Source organism: Colobus angolensis, unplaced genomic scaffold (genome assembly GCF_000951035.1).
Source record: "Colobus angolensis palliatus isolate OR3802 unplaced genomic scaffold, Cang.pa_1.0 Scaffold306, whole genome shotgun sequence".
Classification (NCBI taxonomy): domain Eukaryota; kingdom Metazoa; phylum Chordata; class Mammalia; order Primates; family Cercopithecidae; genus Colobus; species Colobus angolensis.
In genome coordinates this window covers 2516662-2543666 of record NW_012116333.1, presented here as the reverse complement: position 1 = coordinate 2543666, position 27005 = coordinate 2516662, and the positions used below count along the sequence as shown (strand labels likewise).

Sequence of the window (27005 nt, the reverse complement as noted above, 5' to 3'; positions counted from 1 at the left end):
GGCCAAGCACTGCATCAAATGCTGGACACTGTACCATGCAGTCCAGGACGAGACCAGCCAGAAGACGCATTGATGTGTTAATATGTGAGAAGCTTTTAGGATGGTACCTGGTGCACACTAGTGCCATGTAAATGTTGCTACATATCGACATGGTCAGTTATGGCAGGCAAGCACCACAGCTGTGGAGCACACTGGGGTCAGCTCACTCAGGTCTGGGGAGTCAGGGAGGAAGTGGCATGGAGCCAACACCAGGTAAAGAAGGAGGGAAAGAAGATGGGGCCAGGCAGGGTGTGTGGCTCCAAGGCAGGAGATGCCCCGGCTGTGTGGGGAACTAGAAGCACCAAAGCCCTGCTGGATTAAGGAGTGCCTTGGGAGCCACAGGGGAACCTGTGGAGCAAGTTTGGGTCAGAGTGCAGGTCTTGGAAACTGCTGAACAGCTGACTGAACTGCATTGGGTGGAGACGCGTTCCTGGTCTGAGTTTTGAGAGAGCTCTGATGTCTCAGCAAGGCTCCAAGATGCTCCATGGCAATTGGGAGCCCACCTCTGTGCTCCTGGGGTACCTGAGGCAGGCTTTCCCAGGCCTCTGAGACTGGGTGGCTAGGGCCACAGCCAGCTCTGTTCTAACCAGGCTCTGGGGTTTCTTTCTTTGCAGATGTAGGAGGAGCTCAAGTGCTGGCAACAGGCAAGCCCCCTGGGGCTGAAATCGGTAGGTGGCTGCCCATGTTATTTTGTGCATAGGGTCAGGGGCAGGAAGGAGGCTCCCACAACACACAAGCAGAGGGTCACAGTGCTGGAATTGGTTCCCTGCTGTCAGCATAGGAAAAGGGGCACCCTCACCTCCAGGCCCTCCCTGGGCTGTCGAGTGGCTGACAGCTTTATTTTGGGGGCAAGGCCTTGCATTAAAACTCGTCCACACAGAAGGCATGATACCTCAGGGCCAGAGATGCGTGACTCCGGCACCCACAGAGCCCTATTCTGTAGCCATGGGCCCTGACAGCACACTCTGCCAGGCTCACAGTCCTCATCGGTGCCTCCCTCCACCTGCGAGCTTCTAGCCTCTCTGCCCCTTAAGGGCCTCATATGCTGGCCAGGCTCAGTCTGCATGCCTCACCCTCTGAGAAGGCTCTGGATGCCCATGATTCCAAGCCAACCCAGCCTCTCCCATCATGAGCTCCTTCCCTGTCCTCCCCAGCTGACTGCAGGCTCCTCAAAGGCCAGATAGGCCTTATCCATTCTCCTGCATTGCTCACCACAGAGCAGGCAATTAACACACACCCAATAGATGAGTGGATGAATTAACGAAGGGATCGGTGAGGAAGGGCTAGGAGGCTCAGGCGGCCAGAGAAATGAGCAACTCACGATTTGGGGCAGGTAGCCAGGTGAGCTTCAGGGAGCGTTGAAAGGTGGGAACAATTTCCACAGCTGAAGGAACCAGGGATGGTGCTTCTGAAGGAGGGGATGGGGTGCAGGCAGAGGCTGGGAGCAAAGTGACTCCTGGGAGAGTGGACGGTGAGGCTGGCCTCAGCCAGTGGGAGGTGGCGTGTTAGGCCACATGCATGCTTTGGACCTCATCTGGAATGTAGAGGAAGCTGCAGGTGACTGAAACCTGGTGTTCAATTCCTTCCTGAGTTCCAGATTTCAAGTATGCCCTCATCGGGACTGCTGTGGGCATTGCCGTATCTGCCAGCTTCCTGGCCCTGAAGATCTGCATGATCAGGAGGCACTTATTTGACGACGACTCTTCCGACCTGAAAAGCACACCTGGAGGCCTCAATGGTGAGGGATGCAGTGCTTGGGCGTGGCTCTGCCCGACCCAGCCAGGCACCGAGGGCCACTCTGTGATGCTGGCTACAGCAAGAATGAACCCACAAGTGCAGAGCCCAAAAGGCTGTAAAGGAAGGCAGTGACCTCTCCATGTTTCTGTCTCTCTTACTATGTCTTTGCCTCTGTTTCTCTTTCTTCTGTCTCTCTCTCTCTATTTGTGTTCCTTTTTCTGTCTCTCTTTCCATCTCTCTGTCTTTCGTGACTCTTTCCCTCTGTACCTTTCCTTTCCATTGCTCTTGGGAGTCCTGAGAATCACATTTCCTGGAGAAAGGTGGGAGAGGAACTAAAATTGGCTTCACACAGAAATTTCTGTTCTCTCATCCAAATGATGAGATCAAACAAACCCAGTCCCAGGAGGCAGTGAGGTTGGTCATAAGTGTGGGTGGATGGTGGGAGGTTCTGTTGACTGTGTGGGTCAAGATGCATTTTTTTTTTTCATAAATTGGGAAAGTCCTTCTCAAAACAGTACTGAGTAGCCCCTCAGATAGGAACTGAGCTGGCTGATGTGCACCATGGCACAGTCCTCCGCCTCCTTGGCACCCAAAATGCAGCATTGATTTGCATCTGTTCTCTCAGGGTATCACCCCCAAACTCATCCTCTGTTGTATTAGACGGCTCAATGCAATGATGGTGCAGTTTTCCATGGGGTGCTTCTGGGGAGAACAGAGCCTCGCTGTCTTTCTGGAAGATGTGATTATGATCCATGAAGATAAGCAGAAGGGGCTGGTCAGGGCCGGGAGAGGAGGAGGCTTCCCAAGATGCTGGCGTGTGCATCCCCCGAGGGGCTTAATAGGCCTGGGAGTTTGCTTATCCTTGAGTTTGCTTATCCTTGTGTATCCCCACAAATAAGGGGAGGAAACAGCCTCTTCATCACATGGCAGCCAGGCCCCGGATCTCTCGAGGACATCATGAATGAGAGGACCCAGGAGAGGGAGGTGAAAGTTCTAGGGAACGCCCTGCACCTCTTGTCACAGGACCCCCTTCCTAATGCCTGGCTTTCTCTGTTTAGACACCATCCCGCTAAAGAAGAGAGCCCCAAGGTAAGGTCACTGCCCACACAGTCAGGGAGGGGTATTGTGTTCTCTCCTGTCTTGGCCATGCCACTCCCTTGCCTGTCATCCCCAGCCTTCTCTGCGTTCTTGCATGCCTTTTAGGTGACTAGAATATACCTCATGGCCCCCTCCTTACACTCTCTCCTCCTCTGGACGAGTGGGCAGGTGTCACAAGAGTGAGGGCCACAGGATACAGTCGTCAAAGAACTACGGCTAGCCTCTGCATAGCCTGGATTAGATCCTGTTCCACCCCCACTCAGACCCCTTCAGTGCATACCTCTGACACTCAGAATGAGGCCTGCAGTCCCTGTCACTTGGGAGGTCACATGTGGTTTGTCCCAGGTTTCCGGGCTTCTCTGCTGGCATCAAGGTACCCTGCTCTTCTGTGCAGAGCCCATGTCCTCAGGGACGGTCCTGCCTCAGGACCTTTGTATTTGCTGTTTTCTGTCATTGGAATACTCTTTGCTGGAAAGCTGCAAGCCTCGCCCCTCTTTTCCTTCAAATCTCTGCTTCAGTGTCACCACTGCATCATAGAGGGCCTATTTAAAGTACAATCCCCTCTCGACTCCAGCCACCATTCTCTTCTCATTGCTTGGCTTCAGTTTTCTTTATAATTCTCTGCACTAGTTTATGCTATATGATATACTGATTTGTCTATTTTGTGTGGGTTTCTTTCTAAAATGTAAGCTCCGGGCAGGTAGGGTCGTCCTTTTCACTTCTGTAGCCCAGCACTTAGCACAGTGCCAGGGACAAAGTGGATACTTGCATATCTGTTGAATGAATGAATGAATAAATGAACATGAGGCCATAAGCTAGGTGCCGGGGGTCAAGGAGAGAGAAGTAGGACAATCTCCTTCAGTCTACAGGGGAGACAGGAAGGTCTCAGGTGGTGGTTGCACAGTGAGGGTGAGAGTCCCGGGAGGGCTATGGCAGGCTATGTGTGTGTTGCCTTGTGTCTTGGGGGTGCAGAGGGCTGCATAGCCACTAGGAGGTGCAGGGGAGCCTCAGGCTACATGCGGAAGGACTAAGAGAAGCTCAAGAAGGCAGAGTGAACCCTAGCATATGTAAGCATCATGGGTAAAACCTGCAGCTGACAAACATGCCATGTGGCAGAAGTAAGTGTTTCATGTGACGATGTGGAAGGAAGGGCTGGAGAGATAAGTAGTTTCTACGCATGTACAGTCAGAGGAGCTGGTGCTAAGCAATGGAGTCTGAAATCTGTCCTGAAACTTCTGGTCACCTACTGATGGATTCTAAGCAGGGGAGGGATAGAATATTTTTTTGTTATCTGGTAGCATGGAGGGAGGCCCAGCTGCAGCCAGGAAGATGTGCTAGAAGCCCGGACAAAGACACAGGCCTGGTGCGAAGCCCTGCTGGAGTAAGTCCTGGTGGAGGCAATGGAGAAAATAAAAGATGGGAACAAAGTTAAGGAGGAGCTGGCCCAGGGACCTGGGATGAGGGGCTGAGACAGCCACTGGAGGAGAGAAAAGAATCTAGAACAGCTCAGAGTTTTCTTTGAGCTGGTGTCCTTTGGGAAGTTGGTGGGGAAGCAGCTTTGGGCAGTGAGCTGGTTGAGATGATATTTTTTTTGAACATGGTGAACTGAAGGTTTCTGGACACTTCCACGTAGAGGAGATGTCAAGTAAGTGGCTGGCATTTAGGACAGAGGCCTGGGCTGACACAGGGATACTGGCTTTTAGAAAGTACCCAGAGTCCAGTCTCACCCTCCAGTTCTTCCATGGGACCTGGGACTGGTTAACTTCCCAGCAGTGTCTATTGAAGGAGCAGATGGATTAATGGCTGCATGAGGGATGAACGCATGGTGCACTGTGGCTGCAGGTCATCACTCATCAGCCCTCATGGAGTCATGCCCTTGGGATGGGCTGGACATGGATTGTCTTGAGAAGTTCATTTTTTTTTTTTTTTGAGGATTTCTCCTCCCTCAGATATTCTAGTTTTCAGCAGTGGTTTCTGATTGCGAAGCATTAAAGCGCATTTCATCAACTCTGTCTCCCAGCATTCCATCTCTTCTTCTGTTTCTGACTCTCACTTTCCTTCTCTCTGTCCCCTCCCATGTCATCCCCCCCACCCCAAGTTTGTGTCAGTCCACTGGGTCCTGGGCTGCAGAAAACAGGGGATATAACTTATCATCCAAGACCGGACTTTGTGAGAGTGAGAAGAGACTCTGTAAAAGTTACACCAGGATGATGAGTGTGAGCCTGGACTGTCCTAGGGAAACGGATGTGTGGTCAACTTAGGTTGAGAGGGCCTGTGAAGTTTCCAGGCCCTGGTGGCCACACAGCACTCCTCTTGCTGGCCATGTCACATTCTGTGCACACAGAGCATGTAACCAGCTTGAGGGGGTTTTGGAAATGTGTGGTGGAATTGGAGATATTTCAGGTTGAGGGACCAGAGATGCCATGTGTCCCATTTCTCTCTCTCTCTCTCTATCTCTCTCTCTCTCACACACACACACATTCACACACACCCAAACCCACATTAGCTGAAGCTGTCACATTCCTTTTTATAGAAGAAACATGCCGAACAGCTCCCAGTGCCCCCCAATCCACTGATGCGGGAGAGTGGAGTTCCATGCTGGCCACCTCTTCACACCCCTCCCTTCCCTTCACCCTAAGAGGCTTTCACCCTGGGGCAGCTCTGTGTTCTTCTAGCCCTAGGGGTGTTGGCACAATCACAGGTTCTCCTGAGCCTGCAGCTGTAGCACCTGGCCAGGAGGGTGTCCCAGTCCCCACTGACCCAAGGGCAGCACCCGGATGGCTGTGGGTTGGGTGCTGAGTCAGCCTCTCCCACCGTGGAATCAGGGTGGACTGGCCATAATAAGGGTTTTCACAAAGGGCTCTTGGAGGACATGAGGAGGCCATGGATTGAGTCTGGAAGGGCAAGAAGGATTGACTCCCTAGAACCTTTGTTGCCTTTGGGGGTCCAGGTAGCCTCTGTGGTGAGGAGTGCAGGAGGAGTCTGTTTTGAATGGATGGGCTGTGTTGGCCATGGTGAAGACTCTGGCACCACATGGCCTCAGGGGCCCTCTATTGGGTGCTTAGGTACCCAGGCGGAGGACACAGGCTGCTGTGGCCAGCTCAGGCCCTGTGGTTAGGAATATTGAAACATGTGGAGTTTCTAGCACAGTGACCTTCTCACCACGGGGAGGGCTCTAAAGTGCTGGAGCTCCACCCAGCACAGGGACACTACCTTGACCATCCGAACTCCTGGCACACATTGACGGGGACTTTGAGTTAAGGCACTTTGCTTTGCAAATCGCCAGACCTTGAAGCAGACCATGCTTCAGGGACATCTTAGCCGTGGACTTGACATAGAATGAAATTCCACAAAGCCTGTTCCTTAATCCTGTTGTATGTGTGCGCACACATATGTGTGTATGTGCATGTAGTGCCTGTGTATATGTGTGTGTGTGCGTGTAGTCATTCATGATGGACTCTGACACACATACATCTGTGTGGGAAGATGCTGCTGTGAGCAATACAACACAGACCCATTTGAAAACACTGCTGAATGAGCAGTTACTATGCTTTTTATGTTCTTTTGCATGATCATCTAAGAGGAACATCTCTGTTATATGTGTTTTTTGGAAGTTCTGGGTTATTTTGAGCCATCAGGGCTATAGAAGGCATTTTTCATAATCCAGGAAAGATGGCTCCAATAGTTATTCAACAATGAACTTTTTGAAAGTGAAGTTCATGAAAAAACATGAAGGGATGCTAGAGGAAGCAGGTGGGTGAGGGAGGCAAGAAATAAAGGCCAGGAGAGAGCAGGGCTGGGAGGCAATGGCTGGATGGGAGTTCATGCCCATGATAATACATCGCCCTCACCACATGCAGGGAGCTGTTCTTGGCAGGTGTCATAACAGAGCTCCTCTGCAAATAGAGGGACTTTCAGAGAGGAGAAGCAGGATTCAAGTTTCCAAAACTAACACTAGATGGAGTCAGGCTGAGTCATGAGGAAGTCAGACCCAAAAGAACAAGCTAATGACAAGCAAGCCACTCTCCTGCAGCAAGCTTTGTGCTGTCTTTCTATCATCTAAGGCTTAGGCAATAAACATATTTTTATTTTCTTTTGCAGGCGAAACCACAATTTCTCCGAAAGGTGAGTTGTAAGAGTGATCACTTGTCTTAAAATGAGGACAGGCAGTCTCTGCCCTGTGGGGCTGCGTGGGTTTTCGGCAAGGCCTCTCCCTCACCCTGGCCACACGGGATGGGCAATGATGGCCATGGCCAGGAGCCCTCATGCCAGGACAGCTGTGAGACCAGGAATCAGCATCACCTTGGGACGTGGTGGTACTTGGCAAGATTTAAAGTGAAGCTGTGGGGCATTTGCCCAGTTAGAGCTGACAAAACAGGGTTTTAACAGGATAGGTAAACTGTTTTTCATTCTCCAAGAGCTATTCTATGATAGTGTCCAGTCTAATAATTAGCCAATTTAGTCCATTTCGTGAAAAAAATTCCCAAACATCTCTTCGTGTCATCATGCTATCAGTTTGGCTGGGTATTTGCATCTCAGTGCTGCTTTGGGGTCTCGGAGTGGACGAAGCCCGTATGTGGAGGGCCAGTCTGCAGAAAGGGACAGGATCTTGGAACTCTGATTGAATGAGCCTGTGAATGAAGACTCCTAGAAATGAAGGCATCTTCACCAGGGTTTTGAGAATCATCATTTCACAATCCACCTTCCCCAGCTTTTTCATCACTTCATGCCCCGTGCATGTGCCAAACTCACTGAGACTTCGCTCCCTATCTGACCAGCCCAGGATGGTCACACAGTCCTGGGGTGATCTCTTGACCTTTCGCTCACTCTCCTGCTTTATGAAAAAATTTCAAATCCAAAGAAAAGTTGAAAGAACGGGACAGTCAAAATATATACACCCTTCACCTAGGGTAACTCATTGACATGGTGCCCCCTTTGCTTTAACTCTGTGAACATAAGCATTTTTGACTGATCTACTTGCAAATTAGCATAGATACCATGATATTTCACCCCTGAATACAGCACCATTGTGTCTCCTATTGTGTATAATCACAATACAATGACCACTCCTAAGAAAATTAATGCTAATTTAATATCATCTATTATATAATCCATATTTAAATTTCTCTGGTTATTTCAGAAGTATCTTTTATTGCTCTATTTTTTTTGTGCTATTTTCCAATCTGGAAAAAATATTTGTATTTGTTTTGTCTTTTTTAAAGTCTCTTTCAGTGTTGAACAGCCCCTCTGGTTTTTATCTTTATGACATTGTTGATTGAGAAGTCCCTAAACCCTGTTGTCTTACACAATGTCCCATTTTCTGGATTTGTCTGATTGTTTTCTCCTGAGTGGATTCAGATTGAAGTTTTTGGTCGGAAATACCACAAGGTGATGTTGTGTACCTTTCATTGTATTGCATCACTGTTGGTGATGCTTCATTTGCTTGGTTAAGGGAGTGACCACTAGATTTCTACATTTGTGGAAACTAGAATTTTCCCCTCTGAAATGAATGAATAATACGAAGAGAGGCACTTTGACACTATGTGAATATCCGGACCCCCAACAATTCCTCACCTAATGATTTTAGTCTATTCATGATCCTACTTGAAGCAGTTATTGCCATTGGTGATTACAAAATATTGACTTTCTAATTCCAGCATTTCTTCTATATTTAATAGCTGACATTCATCTAGAAGAAAGCCTTTTTATTCTATCTCGCCTTTCTCCTTCTTCTTTTCTTAAGGATTATTACTGTGGACTTCAACGCATTTTAATCCATTACCATCATGATTCTTTCTGATGCCCAAATTGTTGCAAATTTGGCTCATGCAACTCACTTCTTGGGGGCCCCTGTGCCCTTTAGACAGAACCTCATTAGTCTTTGAGCATATACTAGACTTCTGACAACACAACATCTGAGGCTCACCATGTCTTGTTCCCAAGGATAGCACAAGGGTCTAATTTTCCCAAGGGTCCCTGTTTCTCTCTCTCTCTCTCTCTTTTATTTTATTTTATTTTAATTTTTACTATGGAATGATTTTTAGAAACTAAGATCTGGGCACAATGTGTGCTCAGGGCTACTGAGGTGTCGTTGTTTCTAGGCCCTTTCAATGGACAGAGTCAGGAAGTGTGTATTTAAATTACAAACTCAGTATCATAAGATTTTTTCTAAGCTTTCCCTATTCCATATGTCTAGATTGCCTTCTCCAAAGTAAAAACCCTGCTTTTCAACCACATAATATTTTTACTCATTTTCTCTATTCTATAATACACACAAAATACCTCCAGAAATTAGAGTACTATACAGCGGTAGACCTGCTCAGTAAACTTGCACATTTCTTTGCAGTGGCTTTAGCTCTCTAGGTATGTACAGCCAGAATATTGTGTTCAAATGAAATTAATTATATTCTCTGTGTGGTTATGTTACCAATTGGATAGAGAGTCAGAAACATTTGTTTTAGTGTGTATTCTATTTTACTATTTCCTGTTTTAATCTTTTAAAATTTTAATTTACATAGTTTTGTTTACACAGTTTGTCTCTGAATCATGTACATGACACATGATTCAGAGACAAACTGTGTAGAGAGATAATACATGTGTAAACAGAGATACATGTGTGTCATGTACACGATTCAGAGATAAACTATATAAACAGATGAACTCAGAGAAGTGTTTCTTTTGTAACTTCACTCCACCGTGTTCCTACCTGCTGCTTTGAAGTTGCCATTTTCAATAATTCCTGGTTTATCCTTTCTGTGATACTGTTACAAAAATATATTTAATTGAAAACACTTTTATATAGACACACATTTTTTAAAATAAAATTGGAAAATGTTTACATATAGATGTGTACATCTGTGCATATATACATTTTCCAGCACTTGGATGGTTTTATTACTTACTCAGATGTCTGATCCATTTGGCATTTATTCTGGTGTGTGGTGTGAGTTACAGATCCAATTTTGTTTTTTTTTCAAATGGCAATTCATTTATTCCGATACTGTTTTTTAAAACCACCCTATTTCCCCTGTGTTTCATTTGCCACTTTTATAATGTTCTAAATTTCTGTATGTACTAGGGTATTTCTAGACTTTATTCTCCATTGGCATTTGTGGTTATTCATGTGCTGAGGGCTTCCTAGAGAGGCTGAGCCTAGAGAGGCTTCCGGATGTGCTCTACCTTCTGATGGGGCTGGTTCCCTCCACCTGCACACATTATGCTTCCTTTGCAGGGGACATTCTTGCTAGTTTATTCCAGCTATTCTTGCATATTTGTTTTCTCATATGAACTTCGGAATCAACTTCAGAATCTTTCCACAGAAACAGAAATCTTTCATGGTGTGGGGGCTGGGGGAGGTCCCAGTGGAGAGTTTTATGATGATTACTTTGTGTTTTTGGCTACCGGGTTTTCGTACAGAACAAAACAAATGAAGTAAAAATAACACACAGAAAAAAAGAAGCAAACATCTTGGTATTTAGATTGGGATTGCATTACATTTACGTATTGAGTTAATGATGATTTACTTCTTTATGATGTTAAGTGATTCTCCACAGAAAAGAGGTAATTTTTCATAAAAAATCATCTGATTTTGGGTGTTACTGTTTTGTGTGTTTCAGGAGAGTTTTCAGATTTTACTCTTATAAGATTGTCATATATTTTGTTATATTTATTCATAAGTATTTTGCCTTTGCTGCTTTCAAAATAGAGTTTTTGTCATGATGTTGCCTACCAGGTCTTTGATTGTATTTTGATTTTGGGGGATTATGTTACCATTATAGGGGTTGCCTTGTTGCCTGCCAAACCCAAGGCAAACAAAACTTCATCCACTTTGATGATAAAAAGAGAAGTCATTCCTCAAGGTTAATAGGCATATTTTGGGAAACTTGTCGCTTTCTGTAGTTGGTGAATTTGCACAGATCTGTACAGATCTGGGCAGATGCTAAAAGGAACAAGGTAGATAGACCCATGAGAATGGAACTGGAAAATAATGCCTTCACATCTGAACTACAAACTGTTACAGAGGGTGAGAATGCTTGTTGAATTCTTGTATTATTTTTCTCTGTTTTCTCCTCTGTCCCTTGAGTTTTTACGATATTATGTCATCTGCCAAAATATACTTATTCTTTCACAATTGCTATGTCTCTAATTGTTTTCTCCTCTCTGATTGCATTGGCTAAAAACACCAATGTTAAATAATAGTGGGAAAAGTGTGCATACAACATGCCTCTGACAGACTTTGATGGGAAATCCACTAGTGGTGTCCATCAAGTAAGATGCTGGCTCTAGGGCTGAAGCACACATATCTTATCATGTTGAGGAGCATTCATCAGTTCCTATTTTACTGAGTTTTAAAAATCAGAAATGTGTGTTGGATTTTGCCAAAGATTTTTTTCAGTGTTAGCAGGCATAAATGTATCCTAAACAGATGAACTCTGGGGCTAACCAGAATGTATAGGCACTGTCATTATTAGTTTTACTTTTACTTTTGTTGTTTTTTTTTTTGTTCTTCTCTCCTTGTTGGTCTATGTGATTCTTGGAGGATTGGTCAAAGATTTGGGTTTGTAGCCACTAAATTGTAGGGTATGCAAAACTCTTGCTCTTTCTCATGATGCCAGCCTGGAGTACCATGCAGCCTAATTCACCTACTAGTCCAGCCTGCAGATGCTACCCCAGACTCTGCCAGCCTTACCTTGTTTTCTCCAGATTGTGCCTGGCTTTCTGGTGGCTGGTGACACACCCATCTGCAGAGGTATCGCTACCTGTCAGAGAGGTCAGAGAGCAACTTCATCCACAAGGTAGCTCAGCAGTGTCCCTTCTTCTGTTCAGGGCAGCCAGGGGCGGGAGGAGGCTGCTCTCTTGGGCTGCCCATCCACTCTGAGCATTGGTATCTCAAGTGCGAACCTGGCTAACCCCAACTTCTTTAGATCTCTTCCTTATCAACACCTGATGGGGCCTTTTAATGCAGAGCTTGTCAAAGACAGTAGGAAGGATGAACCCTCTGCTCAACCTCTGGGCCTCTAAACGCCATGTTGCTCTGGACCTTCTGTCTTTTAAAGGAGAAAGAAAACCCTGACGGCCTTTGAGGCCCTTGCATGGAATCCCTTCCTTTACTTTTCTTGCCACTTCCTCTTACTATATCTTGCTGGTTTCCAGTGTCTTTCTTGTCTTTAACGTTGGTTCTAGTATCATCAAGCTCTATATCCCTGACCATGACCTGTGTTCTTGGTCCTCAAATAGGGGGTAGTCAAGTGTTTGTCTGTTTTGTCTGTCTGTTTTATGGCCTTTGATGTGGCTTGTCCCACATCTATCCCGCCTTCCTGCTGTTGCTGCCCCATCTCTCATGGGGAGATCTTAGCTGTCAGGAGATTGTGACTGAATATGCACCAAGGAAAGTCGTAAACAATTTTGCATCATTCAATGTAAGCTTGTATACCATTCTATAATATTCCAGATGTCTATGTGAAACTACAGTGAGGGTGTGAATTTGGTCTTAAGGCATGGAGGTATAAGGGACTCCCTTAGAAGGGTCTGCGTCCTACTTTCCGCCCAAGTTCTATTGTATCAGAGTCTGGTTTGTTGACTCATCTTCTCTCCCGTGTTCCCCTTTTTAGACACCTATGCTGTCTTTCCCTTCCATCAAAGCTGGTACACCAAGCATGGAGAAGTCTCACCCTCTGTAACAGCTTGCAGTTCAGATGTGAAGGCATTATTTTTCAGTTCCATTCTCATAGGTCTATCTACCTTGTTTCTGGTAGCATCTGCCCAGATCTGTGCAAATTCACAAACTACAGAAAGTGACAAGTTTCCCAAAATATGCCTATTAACCTCGAGGAATGATTTCTCTTTTTGTCGTCAAAGTAGATGAAGTTTTGTTTGCCTTGGGTTTGGCAGGCAGAAAACAACTTCCAGGTTGAGCTCTCCCCTTTACCCAGAATCCACTGGCCTTCAGGTTCCTTTCTATGTTGCACAAGGAAGTGTTCCACCTTGCAGGCTTTGCTGATGAGCTTTTATACCTGTTTAATTGTCTGAGTTGCATGAACACATGCAATAATTAGAGCATAGTTGCCCTCTCAATAAGTCTTCCAGGTGGTTCTCTTCCTTTCCAGAGATGCACAGGTGATTGAGCTGTAGGTGAGCAGTGATGTGAAGAGGGTTTCTAGCTCTGTGGACAACGGCCCACGGTTAATGTCTCAGGATGTTCTGCATTCGAAAACCCAAGGCTGGTAATGAACTTTCACATGGACTGAATATTGGAGGCAAATAATAGAAGGAATAGACTCTACAGTGCCTTTGTCCTAAAGGAAACTATCACGCCTCTTCTGGAAGAAGCGGACTGCACAGAGGAAGGCTTGAGCACTTTAGCCTGCAGTAGGAAAAGGTGGACACCAAAAACTTCACCCTGTGTTGGAGCTGTTCATGCTTCCACGAGGGCATGGTGTCCATGCCCATGGAACCTACCACAGAAAATGGCTCGTGAAAAGGGGAATCGGACCCAACACACAGCTTCCTATGCACTGCCATCTTCTCATCAATTAGGCAGTACTTTGTAGAATGATTAGCTTTACCTCTTAGCTGCCAGAAGATCCCTTCTTAAAGATGGACTCTGTGGAGATTCGGGAGTCCTGAAACATGGGGTCTCCGGGATGGTCTCCAGCCCTGTGGATGATGAACACTGGCCTTCTGGAGGGGAAATGGTAGGCTGGGCTGGTGTGGGAGGAAGGGCTTTGGCGTTCATGGAATGGGCCTGCTGCTCTCAGACCTTCAAAGGACGGAAACAACAAAGGACCAAATGAGAAAGCAGATACTGTGCCTTGTAGAGGGCCATGAATGTCAGTTATTATTTTTTCTCCTTATATAATTATTTTGTGGTTATTATTACAATGTGCATAGCTGTTGCATAAAAGACATGACTGGTGGAGGCTCAGGAAAGCCACGTCATTCTATAATTCCCATCAGGCTAAGGCCCCATGAGCATTTCTCTCCCTTGTAATATTAACCCTGTGTTTCTGGAATCACATCACAGAATTTTCTTTGCCTTTCCACTTCCCAGGAAATCTTTTGGACTGGGCTGCCTTCCTCATGTGTGATGAACGATGAGCTGTATTTCAGAACAAAGTGCTGTGTTGTCATAATTTGCCTGACTCCCAGGGCGTCTCTTATGCAACTTGATAACGATGCTGTTCATTAGCAGCCTTTGTTAACTGATAACCAAGAGTGGTAACGTGATACTCATAAGCAATTTTCTGTGTGTAAGATAAAATAAACCATCTTGTATGGGAGCTGCTAATTGATTTGCTTCCTTTAGCAGCATTTTAATTAAGACATCTGGTTTGTGAATGGCAGAAACACTTGTGAACTGAAGGTGAATGCTCCTGGACTCTCAGCCATCATTTTACCTTCTGTACACACAGCAAAACCTTGGTGTTCTCTCCCTGACCCCACCTCATGGCATATTTTCCTAACACCACCACTGCACTCTGGTTTTGTTTTAGCCCCACACAAGGTTTCCCAAGTGAAGAACAGAGAGAATTATGCTGAAGGCCAGCGTCTTCTCCTTGGGTCATAAAGGTCGACATCATCTGGGAGGCCAATGGGCAGGAGGCCCTGACATTGAGGTCTCCCTGGCTTACACTCCAAACGCAAGCTCAATATCTTCCTCTAGATGTCCGTCTAGTCCTATTGGAAGCTCTCTGAAGCCCCCCTCGACAGCTCCTCTCCATAAGAGCAGCTCCTGGGGACACAGGGTCCTATGGGCAGTAGCTCTAGGAAGTGACTGAAAGGAGTCCTAACAAGCCATTGAGTCTGCAGTGTAGCTTCTTGAGTCAGGGCCATTCCAGCATGGTTGCCTCACCCTGTGGTTTGGCAGTACGCTAGCAGAGGCCAGAGTCTGGGCTAAGCCCCATCCTCCCAGCTTTGTAAGTTCTGGGACCCCAGGACACATACAGCTTCCCCCACCACAGCCCACCACAGCATGGAGAACATCAGACCCAAGTGGAAGGGGACAAATGGTTCTCAGATGTCAGGAGGAAGAGTCATCCTGCACAGGGAAGCAGGTCGCACATGGCTGCAGCCAGCCAGGATCTAATGAAGTGGCAGTGGTTTGAGGCCTCCAGGATTCAGTATGGGAAGGAGGGGAAGGTGAGATGGGAGAGAGTTAACTGGCAAGGTCAACAAATTAAAAATCATCTATATATGTATCAGTCTATATATCTGTAAATTAAGCGTGTTTACATTGAATCTCTACAAATTAATACATAAACAATTAAATATGTGTATGTATGAGTGTCCTCCTCTGCGTGTTAAAAGTACACATATCATGCAATTTTAGGAAATAAATACAGGTTTGGAGGAATTAATAAAACTCCTTTCTAAGCAGGCAGGGTTGCTTAGACAGAGGGAAGCTGAGCTGAACAGAGCCTGAAAATGCAACCTTTTCACCATGAAAGTTGGGAAACAGCTGAGAGGCAGATGAGCTAGGCAGTTGGAAATAAAAATATCATTGCTATTGTGACTTTCAAATGAGTCACGGCATGCCAGCATCCCTCTGCATCCTCTAGAGTCCCTGCAGCATCCATGCTGCAGTCCAAGCAGGAAGTAGGCATGTCCCAGGTAGAGTGCTGGCAGCAAAGAGGCAGAGAATTGGGGGTGGGGGTGGGGGTTGGGATAGACCTTAGGGGAAGAGATGCCAAGACTTGCTGGTGGATCAATCTGTAAGGGAGGCAGAGGGAGTTCAGCACAACCCCAGGTTCGGGAGTCATTGGTTAGGATGTGGAGAGCCTGAGGAGCAATGGCCTTAGAGAGCTCTGCAACTGGATCTTGGGTCTCCTAGGCTACTGGGGAGGCAAGGATGGGCTGCATTTGGAGAGAGTGAATCTCACCTTTCTACAGGTGTACAAACCCGCAAATCGGGGTTAAAAGCATGTGTCAACAATTATTCTAGAACGTGCTCTGGGATTTATGAGAGAAGATGGGGAGAGCCAGCTTGGAGGCTCCTTTCCCCTGAGATGGAGCGTGCAGGTTGGCTGCTTAGATGGAGAGAGGCTGAATTGGGCAGACCCGAAGATGCAGGCAGAAGGGGTAGTGGCCTGTGATAGGAAGTCCATGCAGGGCCAGGTCCAGGCTGTGACTGATTCTTTCCCTTCTAAGTCATTTGTCTTAATATCAGATTTGTCAAATTAATTAATCATCCTTCAAAGAATATGATTTTTCATGAGTACATTATCATCAGATGACAAATAAGTGGCACATCTCCCAGGCTGTATATACAAATGCGGAGAAGTCACTCAGGCCTTGAATGTCCCAGCCCCCCTTAGCAGCGTATCCTATGTCCCAGTGTTCACGGTCCTGGAATTTTAATGGACTCATGACTGCCTCTTCATTTGTGGCTCCGCTCTGTGCAGTACAGAGCAGTGGTAGACTACATGAGCTGTGTAACACAATGCTGCTTTCTGAGCTGGATAAATTATTTAATGGTGCTATGCCTCAGTTTCTACATCTGTACAATAGGCTAATGGTTGTACCTGCTCCATAGGATCTTTGTGAGAATTAAATGAGTAACGTGTGTAAAGTTCTTAGCACACTGACATGTAGTCAGCACTTGGTAAACATGAGCTGTTACTTCTCATAGGTTTCAGGCAACTTTTACACAATTCCAAAATTCAAAGAAGGTGAGATTATGGAAGTTTTTGTTTCATTCTTAATTTACATATGTATATGTATAGTTTTTTTGTTTGTTTTTTTGAGACAGGGTCTCAGTCTGTCACCTGGCTGGAGTTCATTTTCACAATCACGATTCACTGCACCCTTGACCTCCCCAGGCTCAGGTGATCCTCCCACTTCATCTGTCTGACTTGCTGAGACTACAGGCGTGTGCCACTAATTTTTGTATGTGTTGTAGAAACAGGGTTTTATCATGTGGCCTAGGTTAGTCTCGAACTCCTGTGCTCAAGCAACCCTCCTGTCCTAACCTCCCAAACTGCTGGGATTACAGGCATGAGCCACTGTGCCCAGCCTCGTTATATATTTTTAAATAAAGTTTTTATTTTAGAACAGTTTTAAACTCACCCAAAAGTTGAGAGCATAGTTGAGAGAGTTCTCGAATGCTCCACATCTGGCCTCCCCTGTTATTAACAACTTTCATTGGTATGGCACATTTGTCACAATTTAATGAGCCAATATTGATACATTATTATTGACTAAAATCTACACATTATTTGCATTTCCTGTTTTTATCTAGTATCCTTTTTCCGGTCTAAGACCCCATCCAGACCACCGCATGACATTTAGTCACAGCATCGCCTTAGATTCCTCTTGGTTGTGAAAATCTCTGAAACTTTCCTTGATTTTGACGACCTTGACAGTTTTGAAGAACTCTGGTCAGGCATTTTGTAGATTGGTCCTCACTAAAGTCTGTCTATTTTTCTCATGAAGATAAATTTCTTTTAAGCTAAGTTTAACATAAAATTGATTGTAATTATACAAACACCAAGTGTTCACCAATCTTTATTATTGCTCATAAAATTAGCCAGATAACTGGCAAATCCCACTTAAGTTTGAACTGGGTAGGCTCAGTAAAGAGGAAAACTTTTTCTGTGTAAATAATGCAAAGCAGAAGTTTCTAATGAGTGAGGGGCTGCTTTGGTTAGCATCACGCAATTACCGTGTGCTTTAGGTAGCAACACAGTCCGAGAGAGCACCTGGGGCTCCATGCAAGGCAGGGTAGATTGGACACTGCTGTCTTTCCTTATCAAGAGATCACCAGTTGCCTGTGCTCACTCTGCGGATAGGAGCTCCTGGTAGTGTGCTCTGAGCTCTCCAGAGAGGTGGATCAGAGCTGCTCATTATTTATCTTAGCAAAAAAGGAATCATAAGGAAGCTTTTACAATGTGGTTCTGATTTTTATCCTGTTTCCTGAGTTTAATTCAGGAGATTGCAACAAATTGTGAGTCAAGCACAGCTGCTGACTGGCAGAAAAGAAATTGAAACCAGGTCCAAGAATCACCCCAAACATGTTCTGATGGGGTATTTGCAGCCAGCAGCAAGCGCTCTGCTACCGACTCACTCCAAGGGGCAGTATTTTGTGGACTTCTTCCCACAGCATCCAGAGGATGGGGCTGTGGATGGCGCTCCTCTCCCCTCCGTCAGCCTTCTGAGGTCTGCTCTCATTGATGGCTCCTGCTCCTCCTGTCAGGCCTTGACCTGAGGTCCTTCCATCTGGATGGAAGTGGCACTGACGAACATAAAGAAACAGTTGGTCTCAAAAGGAAAATAAGACACAATGGAGCAGGAGAAAACCTCAGAGGATGGCGGCAAGCACCTGTTATACCCTACGGGTACTTTACTCATATAAATTATATCTGCACTCGTAGCCTAGCTTTTGTAGACACAGCTGCATGCACTCTACCAACCCCCCATGATGGTCAGTGTGCCCCTTCATGGATGGAATCATTCCTTCTCACAGTTAAGAGTGTGGACTGTAATCCAGCTGGCTAAGGTCTAATTCCTCCTGGCCTATTGCTTACTATCTGTGCGTGATCCCTGACATGTGACTCAACTTCATCTTTGTTTTCTTATTTGTAATGACGATGATGGCCCTAGAGGGTTGCTATGACTTCCCAAAGAGTTATTGCACATAAAACACTTGGAGTAGTGTCCAAAATGTGTAGGTGCTCTATAAATGTTCCCTCTTCTAAAGTACGGTATGAGACACCGTGGGAAAAAATACAGAAGACATGGATGTGGCCTTAACAGAGGAAAGCACAGGCAAATGGGGTAAGTGAGTGCTGCTTTTGAAGTGTGAACAGGGTGCTGTTTGATCCCAGGAAAAAGAGAAAATCACAGTGGCCAGCAGAGCAGCATCTCTGTCCGGACACAAAGGAGTTTGTTGGTCAGAAAAGCAGACAGGGCATCTGGCATCTGGCAGGGTATCTGGCACCTGGCATGCCAATGCCTGGAGGCATGAAATCATGTGGCAAGCTGGAATGGGTAAGGACATTGCTGTGTGCAGTGCTGCGGCTGAGTAGAAGGAGGGTCAGGAAGTCTATGGGGACAAACAGGGTGCTCACGTGTTCAGTCATTTGGTTGTCTGGATTTTGTGAAATCAGTTTTCTCTTTCACAAAGCGAGTTGCAGAAAGACAATAGGCAATTCTGTGAAATGGAAGTTGTGAGATGCGGAGGGAAGATCCAGGAGTTCCAGTGCTCATTTAATAGGTGTTCTAGGAGGAGGGAACACACAGAGCAAAAAAAGGACAGATCAGACAAGAGAACACAATTTACCAGAGCTGCTAAAAGACACTAGACCTTGGCTTCGAAGGAAGGATCTGGTGAGTAATTGGCCCTTAAAAGAAAAGAAATAGGTGAGCTCCACATTTATTTAGATCGACTCCTGAGGACCCATTCCCATTTATACTGCATACAGGACAAGAGAGTTGAAGCAGGATGTGACAAGCTTACTGTGCTAGGAAGACAGAGGTTGGGGCTTGAAGCCATCACAGTGGCTAGAATTTAGGGGAGCAATCCCAGAAAGGAAGTAACTTTCTTTTGGAAGAGACCCCAACCCTGCTTCAAAATTCCCCTTAAATTGATGGCTGACTCCTAAACTAGGCATGCACGGAGTGAAATGCCAAGGGGCTCAGTGGAAAACAACAGCTGGAAGGCTTAAAAAGAGCTGAGCAGAGATTTCAGCAGCTGTCCTGCCATTGAGAGATAAAGTTTGAAGTTTAAAGCCTGCCAAAGTATTAATAGAAAGACTTAGTGTGACACTTAATTGTATGTATCAACTTGGCTGGGCCACAGTGCCCAGATATTTGGTCGAACACTATTTTGGATGTGTCTGTGAGGGTGTTTGTGAATGAGATTCACATTTAAGTTGGTGGACTTTGAGTCCACCAGAATCTAAGAAAACATAGAACAAGCAGATTGCCCTCCATAACTTGGCTGGGACTCATCTAATTATCTGAAGGTACGGACAAAGCAAAGCCCGAGCAGGAGGACTTCTGCAGCCTGTGGCCTTCAGGCTGGAACTGCAACCTCAGCTCTTCCTGGGTCTCTAGCCTGCTGGCCCAAGCTGCATGTTGTACTTGCCAACTTCATAATTGTGTGAGCGAATTCCTTAAAATAAACCTCTTTATACACACACACACACACACACACACACATACACACACACACAAACACATCTTGTTGGTTCTGTTTCTCTGGAGAACCCTAATATACTTGGTAAGCACAGCTTGCTTCCCATGAAAACCAAGACTAGCGGTTGTGCTCTAGGACCACAGACAGAACTGAAATAGACCCAGCCAACACAGCCTGAAACCAGGATTCTCTAGAATCAAGGTAACTTACCAGTGATGTCACTTGCCAGACTAATGATTTGTGCCCAGGCTTTAATTTTAAAGTTACTGAAAGACCACACAGAGCGCTCATGTCATTGAAGGAATAATTTATTACAGTACTTACATTTCCTAAGAGAGCGGGACATACCATGTCCCATGAGACCACAGGGAGGGAGCACCAGGTTGGTCAAGAGGCAGAAAGAGCTAGAGAAAAGCATGGCCCAGAGCCTTTATTGAGCTTTCCATGGGAAAAGCAATGCAGCAAAGAGGAAGCAACTTAGTACTGGCTAGTGTGGATAGGTTTGGTGGGCTCTAGTCTCCAGTTGTCTGAGAGACTGGCCCTGGGTAATTTAGGGCAGGGCAAATACTGGCTTGTGTGAGAGTTAGGTAAAGAAGGTGGTTGGGGCACACACTCAGGATTAAGGAGAAAGTTTGGGATAATTTTTTTTTTTTTTCCGGAGATGGAGTCTCACTCTGTCACCCAGGCTGCACCCAGGGTTCAAGCATTTCTCATACAGGTGCGTGCCACCACTCCCAGCTAATTTTTGTATTTTTAGTAGAGAGGGGGTTTCATCATGTTGGCCAGGCAGACCTCAAGTGATCCGCCTGCCTCGGCCTCCCAAATTGCTGGGATTAGAGGTATGAGCCACCATGCCCAGCTGGTGATAAGATGTTTCAGGCACATAGGGAAATTGGACTGCAGGGCAGATATATACAACAGTAGCTGTTAGTTTGGCCCTGTAATTAATTGATGCTTAGTAGACAAATACAGAATCTAAGAAAGCATAGAACAACTAAATATCAACACTCTTCAAAGGAAGATAACAGAATCCAGGGTTTCTATAATGTATCATCCACAATGTTTAAAGGAACAATACCAGGCAATCAAAGAAGCAGGAAAACATGACTCTTAACAAGAGAAAACAGACAATAGAAGTAAACCCATGATAATCCAGATGTTGAAATTAGCAGTCAAGGACTTAAACAATTATTGTAAATATATATATATTTTTTCAGGTAAAATGAACAGAAAGGTGAATAGGCAAATGGAAAGTATAAAAGAGTCACATTGAACTATTAGACTTTAAAAATGCTATATCTAGCCCAGGTCTTTGCACTTGCTGTTTCTGCTAACTGGAAAGCTTTTTCTCCAGATTCTCAAATGACAGATCACTCTCTCCACTCAATGTTCTTCCCCAACATCATTCTGCAGGGAGACCTCTCCTGAGAACACTTCTTTAGTTGTATATTAGCTTACCATGCTATATTTATCATGAGGGCACTTATTGCCACTGGCATTATGTTACGTATTTATGCTTCTATCCATCTATTTTTTTCATCCTCCACAGTAATGCCAGCTTCTTTAGGACTAGGATTTTGTCTTTTTCACTGTCAGGACAGTGCTGGGCAGAAAGTAGGTGCTTAGTAAACATTTGTTGCTATTCCATTAAAAATATCCAAATAGTATAAGCAACTATAAAAAATATTTTTATAGAAATAATTTGAACATCCAGATAAAATGCATTATTTTCTTCCCAAATTCAAATGACTATGTTTGCTCAAAAAGAAGTTGGGCCTGGATGTGGTGACTCACACCTGTAATCCTAGCACTTTGGGAGGCCAAAGAGGGCAGATGACCTGAGGTCAGGAGTTCAAGACCAGCCTGGCCAACATGGTGAAACCCTGTCTCTACTAAAAATACAAAATTAGCTGGGCATGGTGGCGCGCACCTGTAATCCTAGCTGCTTGGGAAGCTGAAGCAGGAGAATCACTTGAACCCAGGAGGCAGAGGTTGCAGTGAGCTGAGATTGCATCACTGCACTCCAGCCTGGGCAACAAGAGCAAAACTCTGTCTCAAAAAAAACAAAAACAAAAACAAACAAACAAAGACAAAAAAAGAGATTGGGCAACTAGTTAGGATAATTACCCATAGGTAGTTAGTGCCTAAATCTTCATCACTGAATCTCTATCAATTCACTGTCACGCTAACAGTCTAAAGCAATATGCTTTCCCACATGCTCACCAATGCTTTTTGCCTTTTAAATATTTTGCTATTTTTTTCTTAATTGAAATCATTTCCAGTGATTTACTCAGTCTTTTGTTGCATGCCATTTCTAGTTTTTTGTTACTGTAAAACACATGTAACAAAAATTTTTGTGTATATTATTTTGGCACAGACACAAGAATTTTTCTAGGGGCAGAGAGAATTTTTACTCCTAAAACTGCAGTTTGCATGTGGCATGCCCAGTGTGAAAGAAGTCTGAGCATTAGTGTTACTGGGGAGCCTGGTCTCCAGGGCTTCTGGAGCACTGACATTGGAACAGAAGCACATTCCTCTCTGGCCTTTTTGAGTTTACACCTCAGGTTTGGCTCTGATTGTGCCAAGCTGGTCTTGGAGACAGAGAGGTCAGAGCTGCTTCTGCTGCTTCTGTGGGTGAACTTGGTTGAGCGAGTCCCCAGATAGGAGAGCAACATAGACAGAATGAACTGTGAGACCAGAAAGGCAAACAGGGTAGCAAGGTGGTGAAAACAAGCTAAGACTAGAGATCAAAGCCAGCCCAGTGTCTGAGTGAAGTGAAGGTGGGGATGCTGCGACCACAGCCATAGGCACAGGCATATGTTAGGCTCAGGGGTCCGTGGGTGTTGACAGAGTCAGCGGGGGAGAGCCAAGGTGCATTCATTGCTCTTCTCTTTCTCGGGAGTAGCTCGCTTAGACATGGCTTTTATCCCCACTACCTGGGTGAACAGATATGGAACCAGCCTTCAGTCAGGATAGGAATCTCTAGGAGCAACAGCAGGCACTGAATCCAGAAACTCTTAGCTCTCCATGGTGGTCATGGATCTACTATGGCTCAGCCCTGAGGAGTGAGCAAAGCTGTAGACAAACACATGCAGGGTTTTATGCCCCTGAAGCCTAGGGCACTCCTCCTAAAAAAAAAGCCCAAGACCACTGACACCACTTCCTAGGGAAGGAATTGGGCAGAAGAGCTGGTTGGCAGGAAGGGGATCTGCCTTCAAAAAGAGTTTCCATAAGTTCCAAGGGAGTGAAGCTTTGTAGAAAGAAAATAATGTCCAAAGAGGGATTGTTTGGGGGAAGTTTTGCCACTTAAAACCCTCAATAGCCCTTCAAGGAAAGATAGATTCCAGCCAGGAAGGGCATGAGATGATCTTAGGCAAGCTAAATGCACCTTCTTTCAGTGACTTTCTAAATGGGCATGGTAATGACTCACCCAACATTAGGGAAGAGATGGTAAAAAGGGGAGGAAGAAAAGAACAAAATCAGAGGGTAGTGACAGGAGGTGACTTTGACACCTGGAACCTGCAGGCAGGGGCAGGTCACATTCTCAGACATCACCTGGGGGCTCAAAGAGAGCCCCTCTTCCACTGCCCCATTCTGAGTGGGGAGCCTGTGCTGTCATCTGAAAGCCGTGAGGGAGAACATTGCAGGGTCATATTTAGGCCCAGACCAGTTGAGAAAACTTGTGGGTGTACTGTAACTTCTAAGCTTCAGCGATTGTCCACAGAACCAGTGAGGCATTCTGTCACCCAAAAGGAAACATCTCCTCAATTAATGATAATTTACAATATATGCTTAGCATTTCGCTGGCACAGTTTGAAATAACCACTGTAGACCTGCATTCACCTTTGCAGGATGGAGGCATGGTAATACCGAGTCTGGGCTCACACTGATTCTTTATGGGGCTCTGCTGCTTAGAGGAATTGATGGATGGTGGTGACTGGAAGAGCTGTGGGCTGGGGCAGGTGTCCTGGGCTGGGGAGGGCAGAGGGAGGCACTGGGAGGGCTCAGGTGGGAACGAATGAGGATCTGGCTTGCTGGGATGGAAAAAGCCTGCACTCTGTAGATGGACATGGGCCTTTGGCTTCGACGCCTGCTGCACAACTCAGCAGCTCTGTGACCTTGGAGCAAATTCACCCAGAAAATGGGAAAGAGGGATTCAAAAATCATCTGCTTCAGGACTGTCATACTTGATAATGTAATGAAATTACCACCCCATTTAGAAAGTCACTGAAAGGGAACGGTTTAGCCTGCCTGTGGCAAGTCATGTCCATCCTGGCTGGAATCTATGTATTCTTGAAGTCATATGTGCCCTGCACCTGGTTGGTGGTAGGTAAATGCTGACTGTTTTCTGTTCTACAACCATGGGGCTAAGAAGACAGTTCTGGGTGGGCCATCCCTCCCAGCAGGTGGAACAGCTAATTCAGGTCTCAAGTGTCTGAAGCCTCAGTCATACCCAACTTCCCCCAAAAGGGTTGGAATTCTTGGCCACACTCCCTGGGGCAGTCCCCATAGCTGGAGAGGCTGCCCTGGCCTCCCCCCAGACCCTCTCCAGCCAAGCCCACTCCTAGGGTATCTCATCCTGAAGCCAGGCCTGGAGCTTGCTTGCCCAGCTGGCTTTGATCAGGCTCGCTCTGAGCCACATGTCACTGTCTTCATCTGTTATTGTTTATGTTTCCTTGCAAACAACTGTCACATCTTTCCCAGGAGCCTCTTCCCAGCCAGTTAGGTTTTAACCCCTTGTGGTCAGAGGCAGGTTTCCACTCCTCAACCTAGCCCCTTTTCTGCACCCAGTGAACGGAATGCTTTGGGACCCAAAGGCTAATGTCCATTCAAGGGATCCAGGCTGAGAGACCTGTCCAGGGGACTGGCATGGAGCATCTTAGGACAGAGTGGCCAGGAGTCATGGGGCTTTGTAAAATCTTGCTGTGGGCCTATATGTTTTTTTTCCAGCCTCATTTAACCTTTAAATAAAGCCAGAAGTAATTTATTGCTTATTTGCTTACACAATTATCATAGAAACATATTAACAAAAGGATGGGAATCTCTTTTTCATACAAAGAAATGTTTCTAAGGCTTGTCATGTAAAATTTCAGACTTTACGTGTGTGTATGTATACATGCATGCATGTTCTAGGTTTTATATAACTGGGATTATTTGGTACATGCTTTTAATCATAATATTGTGAACAGATTTTCCCATGTGCTTTATTCACTACATTGCATTCCATTGTTTAGTTGCTCCATAATTTACTTAACCTAGGAGTTCTCCAACTCTAGCAGGCACCAGAATCAATCCAGGGAAGGCTGATTGAAACACAGACAACCAGGCCTCACTGCAGAGTTTCCCAACCAGCAGGTCTGCCTACTGTGGGGACTGGGAATTTGCATCTGTAACAAATTTTCAGGTGGTGATGATGCAACCAAACCAACTTAGCCCAACCTCCACCTTAGGCACTTAGGTTGCCTCTGAGTTCACTCTCATACACAATGCTGTGTTGAACGTGGCTGATGAAAACGGGCTAATAAAGGCACACTTTTAATTTGTTAAGGGGTCAGTTTCTAGAGGTAAGATTGTCAAGACAGATGGTACCATAGGTTTAAAGTTTTTGCTACCTATTGCCGGAACATTAGTTTCAATTTATTTTTCTGACAGGGGACACCAGTTCTTGACCTCATATTGATTTAATTCTTGTTTTTCTAATGAGAAGTGCCCACCACATCTAGCTAATGTCACTGAGAAAGATAGGTTCCCACTCTTAGAGCTCTGTGAACCCAGGAAGCCCCCTCATCTGTTTGAGGCTCAGTTTCTTCATTTGTTAAAGGGGAAAGAACACTGCTTTGCCCGCCTGTCTGGGCTGTAGTGAGAACCATGAAATGATGATGCAGCACCCTTCCTAAATTGCGACTTGTATTCTGAAAGATCAAAATAAACACTGCTGTATCAACTAAGACAGACACCAAGGTTAAGGAAACAAAGTTGCCTACAGGTTAGGCTTCAGGGCCTGGCTGGCATGGGTAAAGTCTATATTCCTATGGCTCCAAACTCCTTAACAATGGCACTATCAGACCCCTCCCAAGTCTGATTTACAACCCAGTCACTACAACTCTGATTGGGCAGAGGATGCCCTTACCAACATTCTTTCTTGATAAGCAATTGCAGACCTTAAGCCATTTTCAGCAGCTTACAGAGGCTGTGCACAAATTGTCTTTGTGTCCTATGGTTCACCTTTTGTCATAAAAAGCCAAATTCTACCTTCTTTTAATGCTAAAACCCTGCCCCAAAGTGAACTTGGGATGTATGTGACATACATGTTTACCCACTGTGCATGCACTTGACTCTCCTCAAAAATATGTACAGCTTTCCCCCCAAACCTGCTGCATACATAGGATACCGGTCTTGTGAGCCGTAAAACCCAAACTACCCTTCCCCTCTTCGAAGAGACAGCATCTTGGTACTTGCCAGAGACTGTCTCTTTACAGTTCACCAACTGCTATCACCAATAAGGATCTCCTTTTCACTATTTAGTGATCCTGGTGGTCTTTTAGATGACAGACTCATGTACAGGTGGGAGGGTTCTGAGTATTTCCCTGACCGATTAATATGAAGCCCATATGGTGGGAACTGTTCTAGAAAGTTAGCATTATTGGGGAAAAGGTTGCTTGAGGGCTTATCTGCACAGCCACAACTGTTGGCTCAGGTCATCGCTTATGGGAACTCCCAGTAGTGTGATGGTAAGTATTCAATCACTTGCTCCTGGTCGGGGAGGGGTAAGCCCCTGGTTTTAGCCTTTGCTTATTACCATGGGGTAAATACTCCCACGAAGACCTCTAACAAGCTGCCTCTGTGTCTTAAAATATAGTAAAATAATTAGGAATTGGAATGTTTGAGTATTTATTACTTTCAGGGCTTATCTGCACAGCCACAACTGTTGGCTCAGGTCATCGCTTATGGGAACTCCCAGTAGTGTGATGGTAAGTATTCAATCACTTGCTCCTGG

The 27005-nt window shown here is 45.5% G+C and overlaps 1 protein-coding gene and 1 long non-coding RNA gene across 3 annotated transcripts in view; one reads left to right on the top strand and one right to left on the bottom strand.

Annotated features, from left to right (window-relative positions):
- Nucleotides 1–14165, top strand: part of LOC105517712 (chromosome unknown open reading frame, human C10orf128) — a 33872-nt gene extending 19707 nt beyond the window's left edge. The window contains exons 2-7 of one of the 2 annotated variants that reach the window (XM_011950360.1): nucleotides 654–707; nucleotides 1637–1777; nucleotides 2835–2865; nucleotides 3269–3425; nucleotides 6976–6999; nucleotides 12630–14165. In XM_011950360.1, coding sequence (XP_011805750.1) covers nucleotides 654–707; nucleotides 1637–1777; nucleotides 2835–2865; nucleotides 3269–3425; nucleotides 6976–6999; nucleotides 12630–12698 — 476 coding nt within the window. In that variant the 3' untranslated portion in view covers nucleotides 12699–14165. The remainder of the gene's footprint in view (nucleotides 1–653; nucleotides 708–1636; nucleotides 1778–2834; nucleotides 2866–3268; nucleotides 3426–6975; nucleotides 7000–12629) is intronic. The other variant, XM_011950361.1, reaches the window with a different exon arrangement.
- Nucleotides 14166–17358: 3193 nt separating this feature from the next.
- Nucleotides 17359–27005, bottom strand: part of LOC105517711 — a 15587-nt gene continuing 5940 nt past the window's right edge. The window contains exon 3 of the long non-coding RNA XR_001002705.1: nucleotides 17359–18103. This is a non-coding gene — a long non-coding RNA (uncharacterized LOC105517711). The remainder of the gene's footprint in view (nucleotides 18104–27005) is intronic.